This window comes from Ursus arctos, unplaced genomic scaffold, assembly GCF_023065955.2.
Source record: "Ursus arctos isolate Adak ecotype North America unplaced genomic scaffold, UrsArc2.0 scaffold_36, whole genome shotgun sequence".
Lineage (NCBI taxonomy): Eukaryota > Metazoa > Chordata > Mammalia > Carnivora > Ursidae > Ursus > Ursus arctos.
This window is the reverse complement of record NW_026623050.1, coordinates 6,828,163-6,846,348: the sequence shown is the minus strand read 5'-3', so window position 1 is coordinate 6,846,348 and position 18,186 is coordinate 6,828,163. Positions and strand designations below refer to the sequence as shown.

Genomic DNA, 18,186 nt, shown 5'->3' with positions numbered 1-18,186 from the left:
TAAAATTCAATACTCATAACTTAAAAAACACATTCCTTAGTTCAAGACAGAGCTTACCTCCTGATCTTGTGCGGTATCACTAAACCTAATCTCACTTTTCCTGATTTTTTTCTCATTCTGAATATCATCTTCTTCTTGTACCCAAGTTCTTTTTTGGCTACTGCAGGTTTCTCTTATTTTATTTTCAGATGGTGAAATCTCTTTCTGATATGTCTCAATCAAAGCCTTTTCCTCAGTTTCTATGGTAATAGAATCTGAGGAATTAATCTCACCAGGATATATAGGAAGGTTTTCCTCATTTATATATTGAGATGGACTTAAGGTCAGTTTAGCTGCAACAAATTCAATGCTTGACTCCTTACTGAAGGCTGGTTGAGCTTCTAAGTGATTCAAATCAGTTGTGTCTGCTTGAATCTGCTCCAGGTCATTTATACCAGTGACACTACAATTTCTCTTGTTTGGCAACCTGGGCAAAAATATTCCCAAAGAACATCTCCTCACTTTATCTTTCACAACTGTCATGAGTGGTACAGAGTTAGTTTCAGCTCCATTATGAGAAATTTTATTTTCTTCATCTCTATCATCTTCAACATTGCTGGGCACAGTGGTAATATTATGTATTTCTGTAGCTTGCACTATACTTGTATGACTGTGTGCCTTATTTGTCAATTCAAGTAATTGTTCTGGAGAAGGTGGTATGTGAGGAGTTTGGAAATCTAAAAATTCTTCAGGTTTTCCATTCAAATTATTCAGATTTGATCCGACACAACTAAAACTTGCAGTATTAGACACAATTGCAGGATCTGATGCTTCTCTAGAATTAGCATGAGTTTGAGTAACTTGCTTAGTCAAGTCTGAATTACTGTGGAAATCTGTATTACATTTAGCTGTCTGAATATTTTTCCTCAGCTCTTTTTTACAGGCTGTAGTAAACTGTTTGTCATTATTGAGCATTTTGGACTCATTTTCACATGTGGGTACAGAGGAATTTCCTGTAGCAATATTTAAATTCTTATTTCCAGCAGTAGATGGTATCGTTTCATCTTTATTCACAATTATCTGTCCTTGCTGAGGTAATGGAGGTAGCTGGCTTGAGAGATGAAGCTGAGAAGTAACACAAACATCATCAACAAAGGTCATCTTTAAATTATGCTCTGCCATATCAACAAAGCCCTCCATTTGATCCTCTGGGAGCTTAAAAGATACTCGCTTTGAATTAGGTTTAGTTATCTCCCCCAGATCTTGGCTATATAGTAAAGTTTGATTAGCTATTAAGTTTTGGGGCTCCTTAATCACATCTTGATCTTTGAGCACTGTTGTAACACAGTTTGACTGTCTTTCGGTATTGGTTTGAGTCACTTTTTCCTTTTCCAACAAAGAACAAGAAGCAGAGAGAGGGAGTCCCTCAGATTTCAAGCAATATTCACTGGCTAAATTGTTTACATAAGTAAGATCATTTTGCACTGGACAGTTACTGGCTTTCTCATCTTTCTCACCTAAGGACATGATATTCCCCTCCAAATTATCAAAACAGGAAATAGCATTTGGTAAACAGGAATAATTATCACCAGATCCACACATAGCAGTTGCATGACTATTTGTAAAATCCATGTTTCTTCTCTCTGTACTATTTAACTGACAGCTTCCAATTTTGGCTTTTTCCAGTGTACAGTCCTGGTCTACAACTTTCCCCATCACCTCTTCATCCACAGCGCTATTGAATTTGATAATTTCTAACTCACTTTGACCCCTAGACAATGTATTAGTAGGAACAGAGGGTATCACATGGTGCTTTTGCTTAGCGTAAAGAACAATTTTGTTTTCTACCGCCAGTGCTTGTTTTTCAGTTTCTTGAACAGAGCTACCATCATTACGAAAAGAAATACCCAAGATTTTTCCATTAGGTATTCCAAATTTAGGGCACTCTTGAAGAATTTTCTCCGTGTCTTGACAATCAATGAAAACAGTATGGGACTTGGTGACTTCCAGATCATCGTGATTATCTACAAACATTACAGTTTTGTCTATTGGCCTAGTAGTTATTTTATCTGGTGAGACAGTTTTACATTCTAAAGCAGTTGTGTGACTTCTAGTCATCTCCATGTCATCCTGCCCACATGTATACAAAACAGTTTTAGAAGTTCCTGCCAAAGGCACCAAATGGGAATCCTCTCTATCTTCCAGGGCGGTTTTGTTGTTTATTTCCACTGTACAGCTCTGGGTGATATCCATATCATTTTTATCATTTTTGGAAAATGCAGCAGTCTTGTCATTTTTGAGTCTAAGGCTTTTCCTTCTCTGACTTTTGCCTGATATAGTTTCATTCAGAAATTCAGGCTTTTGTATATCTTCATTTTTCCAAAAGGTTGATTTAGACACTTCCATGTTATCGCCAGCTGTAAGTCCTACAGCAGCTTTCTCTATAGGACCATTGTTAGACCATCCCCTCAGGAGTGTTACCTTGTTGACTGTTGCTGCTGAATGGTCACTTGCACCATTCTCTGGAAAGGAAACATTCTCCTCAGCAGAAGAGGGTGTCACTTTTGGCTTTTCTAGGCTTTTCTTTATGGATAGTTCGAAGTCAAGTCTGTCTGTAAGCACAGACCTTTCCTTTGCTTGGTAGTCAATGAAAACTGTGTGTGACTTTGTCATTTCCAGTTCATTGCAATTATCTACGAACATTACAGTTTTGTCCATAGGCCTAGTGGTTATTTTATCCGGTGAGACAGTTTTACATTCTAAGGCAGTTGTGTGACTTTTAGTGACCTCCATGTCATCTTGCCCACATGTATACAGAACAGTTTTAGAAGTTCCTGCCAAATGGGAATCTTGTTCATATAATAAAGCTTTATGATTTATTTCTACTGTATAACTCTTGGTGATATCCATATCATTCTCATCACCTTCCGAAAATACAATAGTCTTATCAACTTTTTGTCTGCCAACACTTTTCCTTCCACGAATTTTGACATCTTGCTTTTCATTCAGAAATCCAAGTTTTCGTATGCTTTTGTCTTCTAACACATCTATGTTATCATTAGAAACAAACACTCCAGTTTTTTCTATAGGAGTTTTATTACATTTTTCAACTTTTACAGCTATCTGTCTGTCTACTGTTGTTAGCTGTCTGTTAGCATTTTCTAAATTAGTCTTACCCAATTCTTGTACTTCAGAAGGACCAAATCCAATGACAACAGTGTGACTCTTGGTTAGATCCATATTTTGTTCCTCCTCTGAACAAATAATTGTTTTGTTATAGGAACAGTCAGGTGTGGGATTGCCTACACTTTTCCTCAGTGGCTCAGGCAGTTTAGAATTCTGGCCTGATACAGATTTCACTGTGTAACTGTTAACAGCAATATTATGATTTTTCATGGTAGACTGTCCCTCTAATGAAAATAGTGACTCTGTGATAGGAAACAAAGATGGGTCACATGGAACTGTATTTCTATTATTTCCCAGTGCTACTTGTTTCTCAAGAATTCCACCAGAGTACACTATACCATGGCTTGTTGCTATGTCTTGATTAATATCAGCTGACTGAGGGGAAACTTTATCAAGATACTGTCCAATCTTTAAAACTTGATCTTTTTCTTTGCCCCAGGTGTCAGTGGGAATGTTTTTAGATATTATATCTGGCTGCTGGGATGGTTCACTATGACTTTTGGTCATTTCTTCCCATTCATCTGAAGGGCTTTTGCTTTGAGAGTGAAATTTACTGGTATTCTCAGATATTAGTTTGTAAGATGAAAGAGGAGCTTGACTTCCTAAGTTAGTTGTGTGACTTTTAGTCAAATCCATATCTTCACCTGTGAAGATTTCAGTCTTTTTGTCAGTCAATGAAATAGATAAAGAATTTGCCAGGCTCTGCTGTAACCTTCCCTTAGATACATGAGGAACTGAGTTACAATTTATATTTATTTTCCCATCCTCTGACATGGTTATGAGATTTTGGAGCCTCATTTCTTTTTCAGATGTTGGTGTATCGGCTCTCCATATATTTGTCTGATCTTGTTTAAAAATCTGATTATCTATTGTAACTGTATGACTCCTGGTAATGTCCATATTATCCTCTCCTGAATAAATAGTTTTCTCTGTGAGAAGAGAGATGGCATCTGGATTGGGATACACTTTAGAATAATTACTGTCATTCTTCAGCAAATTCTTCTCTTCTCTCATACCTGAGAGACACTTGGTCAGTTCCATGGCATCGTTACTACTAGAATAGAAAAATGTCTTATAATCTTGAGTAGCTGGGCTGGAACATATAGATTCTGGGATTATGGCCAATGTTCTGGCATGCTGGTTAGAAGTCTGTGTGCCTGCGTGAGTTTCTGTCCCTGTAGTATGACTTTTGGTAATATGTATTTCACCATTAGGGTTTAAAGAAGGGTCTTGAAAGGCAGCATTTGGTTTATTCTTAAAGATTGTCTTCCCTCCTGGAGCTTTAGTTCCATAATCTGCCATAACCCCCATCATGACATTCTGACTTTGATTTTCTTTATTAGATAAATTATCTGCTGAGGGTAAATTCTCTATAGTGTGATTAGTTGTCAAGTCCATAAAATCATTGCCATAAACTGTAATATCATCACCTTTAAATTCCCTTAAGCTGGCCTCACTGGATGTGGGAACCAAAGTCTTAATATTGGCTGTATGACATTGGGTTAAATTCATCCCATCATCTTGTTCTCTGAAGATTCTTGTCATATTATTACTATTTTCATCTACCATAAGAGGTACATGCATTTGATGTATAGAAGAGGCCCTATTTGATTCTTTGGCATGAATAGATATCTCAAAATTTTCTTTATCAGGTCCTGTAGGAAAAGCATTAGACTTTCCTGTTTTCAATCTTTTTATGAAGTCATTAAAATTTATTTTCTTTTCTGAAGAAGTGCTTTGATCCATGGAAAAATTTAATTCATTTTTCATTCTTGAATCCTTAGTATGGAGCTTTAAGTTAGACAGAAATGATGTGGTATCTATCTTAGCGGACTTTTCACTTTTAGTACAATCCAAAAGGCCTTTGGTAATCATTACAGTGTGACTTCTTGTTAGGTCCATCTGGTTTTCATCTGAAAAGATGACTGTTTGGTCATTTGCATGTTTTCTCTCATGGTTGTGTTCTGTAATTGAAATCTATAATGAAAGCAAAATATAGATCAGATCAAATGCAAACTTTTAGAAAGGTATTTTACAATATGTACTATATACAGAGTACTATATAAATATTCCTCAGTGATGGCTTCATGATACATTGATTTGTTTGAGTCAGTGGTGTGGTATGTAGTCTATAATATGTTATCACCTTTTTTTTTTCAAAGTCTGTAAATGCTTTAAGTGCTTTTTGACAAATAAAAGTTCAAGGTTAATTATACACCAACTAAAGTGACTAAAAAATGAAAAAGACTGACTATCAAACGTAACTATAATGAAAATTCTAATTACTATATTAGGTCATTTCCATTCTAAGTAAAAAAGACGTAGAAAGGGCTAAGAGCATGATGGCTAATTTACAGTACACTCTACCCTTGGCAGTTGGGTTCTCTTTGAATCTAAATACAGTGGTTTTATTTGTAAGGAAACAGTCTAATTCCTTGCCACTCAAAGTATGGTCTGTAAACTAGTGCACTAGTATCATCACGAGATTGTTAAAAGTATAGAATCTCAGGGCCTGCCCCAGATATACTGAAAAAGAATTATTTTAACAAAATAAAAAAAATCCTGCATATGCCCAATATAGTTTGAGAAGTCCAAATATAATTAATATATTTCCCTATTATTTAAACTGGCCATCATCGAATGGTCCTTAGGTTACCTGAAAAGGTAGAAAGTTTTCCAGTCTATGCTGGTCTACTTTAGTAAGTAATCCCTAAAACATGCCGTTATCATTAATTTTTCTATGTGTGTTAACTATAAGGGAGAATAAAATAAAAGGCATGTGCATAAACTCATACCTCTCTCTGTTGCATCTGGGTCTGAATGGGAGCACAAAGCAATGTGTTCATCCCTATTGAAAAAGAGGAAAAAACTACAGTCAATAATAAAAATATATATCACCAAGAGTCTGATTTTTCTTTCCTTAGGTTCTTCATCATTTATGAGTATTTATTTAAGTTTTATCAGTTACTAAGCCCTTCGTAAGGACTTAGGTATTAAATTTCATTAAGACTTCTGATGGTCCCTTGGGAAACCAATGGACAACCAACTTAAATTGGTTAAGTCTTCAACTCTTGATTTCGGCTCAGGTCCTGATCTCAGGGTCTTGAGATCAGGCCCCACATCAGGCTCTGCACACTGTGGGGAGTCTGCTTCCCTCCCTCTCCCTCTGCCCTTCACCCCGTGTGCTCTCTCTCTCAAATAAATAATGTTTTATTTTTTAAAAAAGATTTTATTTATTTGAGAGAGAGAGAGCATGAGTGAGGGGAGGGGCAGAGGGAGAGGGAGAGAAGCAGTCCCTGCTGAGCATGGAACCTGATGTGGGGCTCAATCACAGGACCCTGAGATCATAATCTGAGCCAAAGTCAGACACTTAACCAACTAAGCCACCCAGGAGCCCCTAAATAAATCTTTTAAAAAAAAACCAAAAAACCCCCAAAACTTATAATTGTCCCATTTTAGGGACAGAAAGATCTGTGATTATTGTATTCTCTATGTGACTGAAATATTTTTAGATGCCGTGGGGATTTTAAAGGGGGAATTTTAAAGGTGGAGTTTGGACTAGTTTTTCCCCCTTTACTTCTGGATAGTAGAGGTTACATGGTAAAGAGTACCAATTCATGGGACTGAAATGTTAGAGTAAGATTTTGAAGCATCTTTTATTCTATGTTAAGGAATCTAGATGTTACCATGATGAGATGTGCATTTTATAAAAATAACTCCAGAGAAGGAGAAAAAAGTAGATGAACCAATGAGGAGCTGCTGTAATAGTGCAGATACAAACAGGATGAGAATTTCTGTTTGGGTAAGAGAAAATGAGAATGGAAATAAAGGATCAGACTCAGGACACTTCAGAATTGAAATATAAAGATTAGGTAACAGATGGACTTTGGAAATAAGGAAAGGATTGAAGATGCGGTAATAAAAAAGGAAATACATTTTATAATACTTAAGTTTAAAGACAAATTTCTAGAACATTTTAAAAAAGTTTTTATTCAAATTCCAGTTAGTTAACATTCAGTGTAATATTAGTTTCGCATGTACAATACAGTGATTCAACACTTCCATTTAACACGCAGTGCTCATCACAGAAATCTTTGGAACATTTTAAAGAGTTTAGGACAACCTCAATTGAATAGAATGAAGTAATTATAGGCTTTTTGTTAAAAATATTACTTATATATCAAGCTTTCATTCACCTATTCAACAAATATTTACTCAGAACCTATTACGTGTCCCAAAACTCAACTACCTATTAAGGTACAAAGAACAGACAAAATTTCTGGACTCAGGGTTCCTGGTTTAATTAAAGAGCCAGAAGTAAATACCTAAAATACAATGTGATAAATTCTCCAGAAGACTGAGAAATAGAAGGGGTATTATAACATTACAGGACAGAGTGACTCCTTGGTTTTGTCAGAAAAGGCTCCATTTAAGCCAGTATAACATGATGTGTGGTGCCAGTCCGTGAACTGCTTGTTACCAATTCATGATGAAACAAGGAGCTTGCAGCCAATGTAAATCATGTGACATTTCCTTCATCAAGAAAACTTTGCTAAGAGAAAAATGTCAGCTAACTGAACAGTAGCTTACTGCCATAGTTGATTTACATTCTAGTGCAAGCTCCTTTGCTGTCATGGATTATGAACAGTTTGTGGACTAGATACTTTGTTTTTGTTTTTGATTTTGTTAAGATTTTATTCTTAAGTAATCTCTACACCCAATGTGGGGTTCAAACTCACAACCCTGAGATCAAGAGTTGCATGTTCCACCAACTGAGCCAGCCAGGCACCGTCGACTGGCTACACTGAATAGCACTGAAGTTAAGTGAAAAACTAAGGTGAAAAACGAGAAGACTGATAGGCAACTTGGAGTAGAAAGGGGACTTCAGAGAGAAGAAACAGCATTTACAAATGGATACACAGAAAAAAAGTCAACATGGGGATCTATAAATACTTCTTCATGGGCTAGAGCATAAGATATCCATAAAGGGCAAGAGATAAGGTAGTAGAAGTCAAGCCAAATTTTAAAGAGCTTTCAAAGTCTATGCCAAAGAATGTGGGTTTTATTCTGTAAATAAAAAAGTCCCATTTAACAATTTTAAGTTGGGAGGTAATATCAAATTCAGAAATATGTAGAATGGCTTATAGGGATAAGAAACTAAATACAACAGCCGGGGCGCCTGGGTGGCGCAGTTGTTAAGCGGCTGCCTTTGGCTCAGGGCGTGATCCCAGCGTTCTGGGATCGAGCCCCACATCAGGCTCCTCTGCTGGGAGCCTGGTTCTTCCTCTCCCACTCCCCCTGCTTGTGTTCCCTCTCTGTCTGGCTCTCTGTCAGATAAATAAATAAAATCTTAAAAAAAAAAAATACATACATACATACATACATACATACAACAGCCCATGAAAGAATAATGAATAATGAAGTTTTGAACTCAAACAGTAGCAGAAGGAATGGAGAAGAGGTAAAAGATTTGCAAGATACTTAAGAGAAAGAATGGGTATGGGGAATGAGGAAAAAGTTCAAAAATGACTCAATTTCGGACTTGAGTAAATGAGTGAGTGGGAATCCAAAATAGAGAAAACAAGTGGAACAGCAGGTTTTGCAGAAAAAATAGCAAGTTTGTGAAATTTCATATTGAAGATTTTGTATAAAGAACAGAGCTCTTTACATTTTTTCCCATAGTTCTCTTACACATAACTGTACAAAATTTGGTTGAAGAGAAGGTTATGTGGTAAGAAAAGTATTCTGGTCATACTCACCAGTAATCTCACAGTAGTTATCTTCTGGATTCTTATTCCTAAAAATTAAAAAGTATTTTTAAAATATATACCCCAAACAATTACCAAGAATCACAACATTTGAAAGAGTAGGGAAGGTGAAAGGTTTTCATAGGGTGATTGGCAGAAAAATACGACGACATCTTTAAAAAGACTCATCTAACTCTGGCAGAAAAAAATTACAAGGCAGTTAAAGGACTCTTTTCGGATTGGTCTTAAGGCTTTGTTAATTTCAAGGATACTATAAAAATATGCTTAATACATGCTGTTGTTTTTTTTTTAAAGAACAACCTACAAAGTAACTCATTTTCTAGAGATTTAGCCTTAAAAGCAAATAAAAGAAAACAACCCAACGTCCATCAGCAGGGAGCTAAGTGCTGATGCAAACATACAACAAATTAGGTATATCAATATGTAACAACATGGAAAGTGCTATAAGACATATTATTAAGTGTTCTCATTTTTGTCTTGTTAAAAACAAATACTAAAGATAAACATACACTTGGATATACATTTAAGTTTCTGCAAAGACATGTAAAATTATCAGGGAACCTGAGTGGCTCAGTTGGTTAAGCACCCAACTCTTGATCTAACTAAGCTCAGGCCTTGATCTCAGAGTTGTTGAGTTCACAAGCCTGTGCTGGGCTCCACACCCAGCAATGGTTAACTGTGAGGAGTCTAAGCTTAAAGAATTTTCTGAATCAGTATATAAAAAGAATCTTTTTTCCAGCTCAACAGTGGTCAATTACACAGAAAATTTATAATTTATTTAACCAGTCCTTTACTGATAGATCCTTGGGATCATTTACATCCTTTGCTATTACAATAAATGCTGCAGTGAATAATGTTATATGTTCATCATTTTAAACATTTACAAATATCTTGAAATAAATTCCCAGACATGAAATTACTGAGTCAAAGGGCATATGTATTTAAAATTTTGAATGATACTGCCAACTGCCTTCTTCAATTTATATCCACTAGCAATGAGTGACTTTTTACCTATATTCTTTTTTTTAAGTTCTATTTATTTATTTGAGAGAGAGAGAGAGCACGCGCGCGATCGTGAGAGCATGGGTGGGGGGAGGGGCAGAGGGAGAGGGACAAGCAGGCTCCCTACTGAGAGCCAGATATGGGGCTTGATCCCGGGACCCTGAGATCATGACCTGAGCTGAAGTCAGAGGTTCAATACATTGAGCCACCCAGGTGCCCCTTACCTATATTCTTAACTGATTAGATGAAAAACTGTATCTCAATAATAATCTAACTTTTTATTTCTCTTACGATGAATGAAAATAAGCATCTTTCCATTTCTTCAAGAGCGACTGGTATTTTTTTCTATATATTAACATAATAAGAAAAACTAATTTAATGAAAAATCTGAAAACTTGGTTTCATTGTTTTATACTGTCATATTTAAGGATTTATATGTGAAAGTAGAGTGTTTCATCACTCTGTTAAAAGGATAAGCTGTACAATGCACACACTTAATCCGAGATAGCAATATATTAAATTCTGCAAAGAATATGTTTTCTGAATTATTCCTAAGTATTTCACAATCTGAAGTATTTCACAAATAAAAAGACTATTACTTTAAAAAACACTGCATTTGGGGCGCCTGGGTGGCTCAGTCTGTTAAGCATCTGCTGTCAGCTCAGGTCATGATCTCAGGGTCCTGGGATTGAGCGTGTGTTGGTCTCCATGCTCAGGGAGGAGCCTGCTTCCCCCTCACCCTCTGCCACTCCCCTTGCTTGTGCTGTCTCTCAAATGAATAAATAAAATACTTAAAAAATAAGTTCAAAAACCCACTGCATTTGATAGGAATAAACAACTTTTAAAATGTAATTTGAATCACATTTTCTTTACTTACTGTATAAACAGAACATTTTCTCCCGCTTCTGTTTCTAAAAATAAAATAAAAATTAGATTTGTACGAGGATACACTGATAAAGCATTAGAAAAATCGCATAAGAACATTAACAACAATTGAAAAAAAGAAATTACTAACTACCCACCTTACTTTCTGCCCCCATGCCTCAAGCTACACTTTTTAAGCAATAAGATAAGACAGTTTTATCAATTACTGGTTAGATAGCCACAGTAGAATTTAACAGAAAACAGATTTAGCAGGGATTGCAATAACATATTTACCTGCAATTTCTGACTTTCTTAATATTTTCATATGAGACTCTGTCTGGAATACTCTAGGAAAGAAAATAAAGATTACTGACAATCTGTAATTTTATTTATTTATTTTTAAAAAGATTTTATTTATTTATTTGACAGAGATAGAAAGCACAAGCAGGAGGGGCAGCAGGCAGAGGGACAGGGAGAAGCAGGCTTCCTGCTGAGCAGGGAGCCGGACACAGGGCTTGATCCCATGACCCTGGCCCATGACCCTGGGATCATAACCCCAGCCAAAGGCACACACTTAACTGACTGAGCCACCTAGGTGCTGTTGAATCTTTTCATTCAGGAACTTGTTATAACTTCATTCACACAATTTTTAGTATCCTTCAGTAATGGTTTATCCTTTATATGCTTTTATTATTAAATACATAGCAAAAAAATATAACAGAATGGGGAAAAAGACATTTATCTTCTATCTGGGTATTATTTATATATAGGAAATATACTAATTTTCATATATTAGTTTTGTACCCTGCTACTTATTATCTATTTATTTATTGTATATTTCAATTGATATTCTTATATTTTCTGTTCTTATATTTTCCTAATATGCAAGCATTTAATCTGCAAAAGGTAATAGATTTACCCCCATCTTTCCAATTTTTAGAACTCCACTTTCTCTATTTTTATTAGCACCTTCAATACAATGTTAAATTAACAGTGGAAAGACATAGCTGTTTTGTTTCTGACTTTAGAGGTGATGCTTTCTCAAGCATAATGCTGAATAATAACCTTTTAAATAATAATTCTCTAATGCTTATGTAATTAAAACCCAGATTATCCAAGTCAGTTATTACCAACATACCTGGTTTGATGCACAAAAAATCATTACCTGTAACATTTTAATCATTCCTTCTTCCAACTTACTTTATAGTATCTGCAAAGCTGACTCGACGAGAGCTTTTCTTATTTCTCAAAGCATTAGATTCCTAAGGGCAGAGAATATATGATATGATTCTTTTTTCTTTTTTAATTCGTTAGTTAACATAGAGTGTATTATTAGTTTCAGGGTAGAGTTTAGTGATTATCAGTTGCATATAACACCCAGTGCTCATTACATCAAGAGCTCCTTAATGCCCTTCACCCAATTACCCCATTCCCTTTCACCTCCCTATTTGTTCCCTATAGTTAAGAGACTCTTATGGTTTGCCTCTCTTACTGTTTTTATCTTATTTTTCTTTCCCTTCCCCTATGTTCATGTTTGTTTCTTAAATTGTGAAATCATATGGTATTTGTCTTTCTCTGATTGACTTATTTCGCTTAGCATAATATATCCTCTAGTTCCATCCACATTGTTGCAAATGGCAAGATTTCATTCTTTTTGATGGCTGAGTAATATTCTAGTGTGTATGTGTACACACACACACCACATCTTCTTTATCCATTCAACTGTCGGTGGACATCTGTGTTCTTTCCATATTTTCGCAATTGTGAACATTGTTGCTATAAACATTGGGGTGCACGTGCTCCTTCGAATCAATTTTTGTATCCTTTAGATTAATACCCAGTAGTGCAACTGCTGGGTCATAGACTAGTTCTATTTTTAACTTTTTGAGGAATCTCCACACTGTCTTCCAGAATGGCTGCACCAGCTTGCATTCCCACCAACAGTGTGAAGGGCTCCCCTTTCTCCACATCCTCCCCAATATCTGTTGTTTCCTGAGTTGTTATTTTTAGCCATTTTGACTGGTGTGAGGTGGTATCTCATTGTGGTTTTGATTTGTATTTCCCTGATGCCGAGTCATGTTGAGCATCTCTTCATGTGTCTGTTAGCCATTTGTATGTTTTCTTTAGAGAAATGTCTTTCATGTCTTTTGCCCATTTCTTGAGGGGATTTTTTCTTTTTTGGGTGTTGAATTTGGTAAGTTCTTTATAGATTTTGGATAGTAGCCCTTTATCTGATACGCCATTTGCAAATATCGTCTCCCATTCTGTTGGTTGTCTTTTGGTTTTGTCGATTGTTTCCTTATATGGTGTGATTCTTACGGAAACTACTATTAATTTGGTCTCCAAAGTAATACGGACAGAGACCAAGTCTTATTCTGAGTTAATGTGTTAATTTTGGTAATTATTTATTTCTCTGAAATATCTCAATGTACTTAACAAACATGAATATGATTTTCCACGTGAATGGTAATAAGCATACTGACACAAAAAACATATATTTAAGGAAATTGATTACTGTCCCTTACCTTTTCTCTCTCCTTTTAAATGAATGATTGTTTTGCTATTAAAAAGTAGAAAGGGGCACCTGGGTGGCTCAGCAGGTTAAACGTCTGCCTTCAGCTCAGGTGATGATCCCAAGGTCCTGGGATCGAGCCCTGTTTCAGGTTCCCTGCTCAGCCCGGAGTCTGCTTCTCCCTCTTTATCTGTCCTCTCCCTGCTCGTTCTCTCTCTCTCAAATAAATAAATAAAATTAAAAAAAAAAAAAAAGAAAGACTGGGGACAAAGCAAGTGATATGTGGCCTGTCCTTACTATACTGTTTCTAGGATTTAAGAAAAAAATTTAACTGTGGTAAAATACACAACAAAATTTAGCATCTTAACCACCTTTTAAAATTTAATTTATGTGGTGCCTGGGCGGCTAAGTCACTTAAGTGTCCAACGCTTGGTTTCAGCTCATGTCATGCTCTCAGGGTCATGAGACTGAGCCCTGCACTGGGTTCTGCAGAGCTCAGCATAGAGTCTACTTGAGATTCTCTCTCTCTCCTTCTCCCCCTACCTCTTCGCTCCTCTCTCAAATAAATAAATCTTTAAAAAATTTTTAATTTTTATTTTAAAAGTGATCAGAACTCTTAACTTTAGATCTACTCTCTCAACAACTTTTTAAGTGTATAATACAATACTGTTAATTATAGGCACAATGTTGTGTAGCATATTTCTAGGACTTACCTTGTATAACTGAAACTTCATACCTGTTGTTAGCAACCCCCATTTTGCCCTTCTCTATGACCCTGGCCACCAATGTTCTGCTCTCTGCTTCTATGAGTTCGACCACTTTAGATACCTTATGTAAGTAGAATCATGCAGTATTTGTCCTTCTGTGACTAGCTTGTTTCATTTACCATAATACATCTTAACCATTTTTAAGTGTACAGTACAGTAGTCTTAAGTAGGTATACAATGCCGTGAAATAAATTTCCAGTCTTTTCATCCTGCAAAACTGCAACTCCATATCCATTAAACAAGTCTTCCTTCCCTAACCAATCTCCTAGCACCACCATTTTACTTTTGGCCTCTATGAATCTGGTTAGGTAATTCATAAGCGGAATCATAAAGTATTTGTCTTTTTTTTTCTTCAGATTTTTATTTATTTATTTATTTTAGAGAGAGAGAGAGAGTGTGTGAGAGCAAGCAGGGGGAAGGGCAGAGAGAGAGGGAGAGAAAGAATCTCAAGCAGACTCCACAATGAGTGTGGAGCCTGATGCAGGGCTCAATCTCACGACCTTGAGAGCATGACCTGAGCTGAAACCAAGAGTCAGATGCTTAACCGACTGAGCCACCCAGTATTTGTCTTTTTGTGATTAATTTATTTCATTTAGCATAATGCCCTTAAGGTTCATCTTTGTTGTAGTATGTCTCAGAACTTCCTTTTTTTTTTTTTTTTTTTTTGGTAAAGATTTTATTTATTTGTCAGAGAGAGAGAGAGCACAAGCAGGGGAAGTGGAAGGCAGAGGGAAAAGCAGGCTCCCTGATAGCAAGGAGCCCGGCACAGGACTCAATCCAGGACCCTGGGATCATGACCCGAGCCAAAGGCAGATACCTAACAACTAAGCCACTGAGGCATCCCAGAACTTCCTTCTTTTTAAGGCCAAATAATATTCCATTGATATCACATTTTGTTTATCCATTCATCTGCCAATGGACACTGGTTTGCTTCTACCTTTTGCCTATTGTGAAAAATCCTGCTATGACAGGTGTATAAGTCTCTTCTAGACTTTGGGTATATATCCAGAAGTGGAATTGCTGGATCATATGGTAATTCTATTTCAATTTTTTGACGCACCACCATACTGTTTTCCATAGTGGCTACAACATTTTACATTTCTATCAACAGCGTACCAGGGTTCCAATTATTCCACATCTTAGCCAGCACTTGTTATTTTCTGTTGTTTGTTGCTTTTTTTTCTTTTTACAGTAGCCATTTTAATGGACATGAGGTGATATCTCACTGTGGGGGTTTTGATTTACATTTTTCTAATGATTAGTGATGCTGAGAATCTTTTCATTATAAAATGCTATTTTTATTTTCCCTCATCTTTTTTAATAAGAGCAAACCTCCTTACTCACATAGACACCAAACACAAAAAGCAAATGACAGAGAAACAAACAGAATCCACAGAGACTTTTACTATGTTTAAAAAAAAACAAAACACAAAACTAATCTAGCCTAAGAATCAGGAAGATTTCTTTGAGGAAGTATATTTGAGACCTGAAGGATTAGTTAAAAATTAGTCAGATGAAGAGGGGCGCCTGGGTGGCACAGCGGTTAAGCGTCTGCCTTCGGCTCAGGGTGTGATCCCGGCGTTATGGGATCGAGCCCCATATCAGGCTCCTCCGCTATAAGCCTGCTTCTTCCTCTCCCACTCCCCCTGCTTGTGTTCCCTCTCTCACTGGCTGTCTCTATCTCTGTCAAATAAATAAATAAAATCTTAAAAAAAAAAAAAATTAGTCAGATGAAGAGTTGGGTAGAGAGAAAGCATTCTAGGCAGAATGTGTGCAGAGGTGTTGAAACAGGAAAAAGCTTGATGCATTTGAGAAATAGAAAGATTATAGAAGCCAAGTAGAGTGAGAATTCAGAACTGAATGGTCTCCAAAACTATATGCATTTCATCAATCGACAAAATGTGATGAAAGTCAACTATACCAGGCACAATAAGTTGAAAAAACGCATGATAAAAGTTCCCACCCTCAGGAAGTTCTAATTTAGAATGGACATTAGCAAACCATTATAATGGAAGGTTTTGAGGGATGATTTTCTGAGAGAAGCAATATCAAAGTTGAGTCTTAAAGGACAAATAGGAATTACAAAATAATGAGGACTACAAACTTACAATAAAGCAAGTATGATAAAATATTAATTGAAGAATCTAAGTGATGATTATATGAGCATTCACTATAAAATTCCTGCTACTTTTCAGAACGTTCCAAAAAAAATTTTTAATAGAATGTTGGGAGGACAAAGAAGAATGAAGGACTAATCATCTAAATAGAGGAGATATTATATGTACATTCTTGCAGGCTTGACAGTTTGTGTCATGTTTGCAGAATAGTAAGCAATGGTGAGAAAGATATGTGAGAGTGGCAAGAATGGGCTTAAAAATCAAGAGTGTCAGCTTACTCAAGTGTTTGGATTTTAATCTGACAGCCACTGGATGCTTACTCGTGCACATTCAACTAGAAATCATTTATGACGTTCTCTCTTCATACAGCTAATAAAGTTCCTATTAACATTTATCACTGAAAATAGTCATCTACAAAGCGTTTGCACTACAGACTTACCTGAACTGTTTCATTCCCACCTCTGAGGTCCTGAAGAGGACTCCTTGGGGGCTTCAAGATCTAGAAGAATTAGAATTATTCAAGAAAATCTGGGATTAATATTAATAATCAGTTCAAATTATACCATAAGAGAAAGGTAGAGATGTTAAAATTTCTGTGAAAACCTCCAAAATTCCTCAAATTCATATTGTTCAGTGCTATACTTTGTGGATGGTTTAAATATCCGGCATCTATTCCCTTCTCCCTGCCCACCTTCCTCAATTATTTTGCCCACTCTCATCCCATGTGGTCTAGGTAAAGCTCCACCCCAACCCAAGGGCACAACATGTAACCCTCACCTAGAACAATATGCACACGATATTCGCTCATCAATAGTGAGTGGTTCAGGAAGGAGGACTTAACCCATAACAAGATAGTCGAGCCAATATGATTCAATCCTAAATCCTTTGTTTTTGTTTTATGTTGACGAAATAGACACTTTTTCATTTAGGAGTTGAAACTGGAAGTTGGGAGAGCTAGAGGTACTGTAGTAATCATGGGGAGAGGGCCTGTCTGAAAATGGAGATTACCTAGAGGAAGCAGTCAGAGTAGAAAAGTGAGAGAAAATCCTAATATTGGTGATATTATTGGAACCCCTGGTCAGTTACATTGTCCCAAAAGTCATCCCTATCTTTGGATTTTTCAGTATCAAAACCCAATAAATTTTGTGCTTAAATCAGTTTGAGTTGGATTTTTTGTATCTTACTACACTATTTAAATATATTCTTAAACTTTATTGAAGTATAATTTACATGGCATACAATTCATAAAATTACCATGAAATTCATAAAATACAAATTTTTGTATCTTTACAGAATTGTGTAACCAGGGGAATATTTGAGTATCCAGAGAGCAATAGGAGCCAGTGGGAGTAGGATGGTGATGTTACAGTCAAAATTCCTGTGACATATAGTCAACATTCAATAAAAGGTAACAATTCTTAAGTGTTTCTTACTGAGGAATGTCGTCTTCTAACAGGTCTGTCCATATTGTCACTGAAAAAAGGAAAACAAAATTTATAGACACATTGGTAAAAGACTGAATTTTCAAAAGCCATCATCACAGCATCTTTTACGAGCTTTTAAATTGGCCATCACTTTCAGTTAACACATGGCATCACTCTCACTTAGCAAAATTTATATTATAAGACATTAAAGTCAGTATTTAGGTCAGTGTTTTAAAATACATATTGTACACTCTAAGAATATCCCTTGCAAAACAATCAGCACAATATAGTGTACCATATTTACAGAGGTACAATTTTAAGATAAATGGGTCATAAATCAAAAGACTAGCTCTGGTTTAACTACCGTGTGATTTTTAAATCAGGTTTTGAAAATTCAAATGCCTATGGAGGTCAAACAGATCATTTAGGAGATGCAGGAAAAATAGGCAGTATTGAGATGATAATGGAGAGTTCCTGCTTGGTCTAATGGTCACAGCCATTACTCTGGTCAGGTTAGCTGTTGCTACAAGAATATGAGCCCAGTGTTGCTACACTCAATTTCTCTTT

General features: G+C 36.1%; 1 protein-coding gene across 2 annotated transcripts in view; it reads right to left on the bottom strand.

Annotated features, from left to right (window-relative positions):
- Window positions 1-18,186, bottom strand: part of KNL1 (kinetochore scaffold 1) — a 61,995-nt gene that overhangs the window by 31,365 nt on the left and 12,444 nt on the right. For both annotated transcript variants that reach the window (XM_044377524.3, XM_057306222.1), the window contains exons 3-10: window positions 17,629-17,668; window positions 16,635-16,694; window positions 12,000-12,061; window positions 11,094-11,146; window positions 10,813-10,846; window positions 8,925-8,962; window positions 5,961-6,013; window positions 58-5,142 (exon numbers count right to left, since the gene is read on the bottom strand). In XM_044377524.3, coding sequence (XP_044233459.2) covers window positions 58-5,142; window positions 5,961-6,013; window positions 8,925-8,962; window positions 10,813-10,846; window positions 11,094-11,146; window positions 12,000-12,061; window positions 16,635-16,694; window positions 17,629-17,668 — 5,425 coding nt within the window. The remainder of the gene's footprint in view (window positions 1-57; window positions 5,143-5,960; window positions 6,014-8,924; window positions 8,963-10,812; window positions 10,847-11,093; window positions 11,147-11,999; window positions 12,062-16,634; window positions 16,695-17,628; window positions 17,669-18,186) is intronic.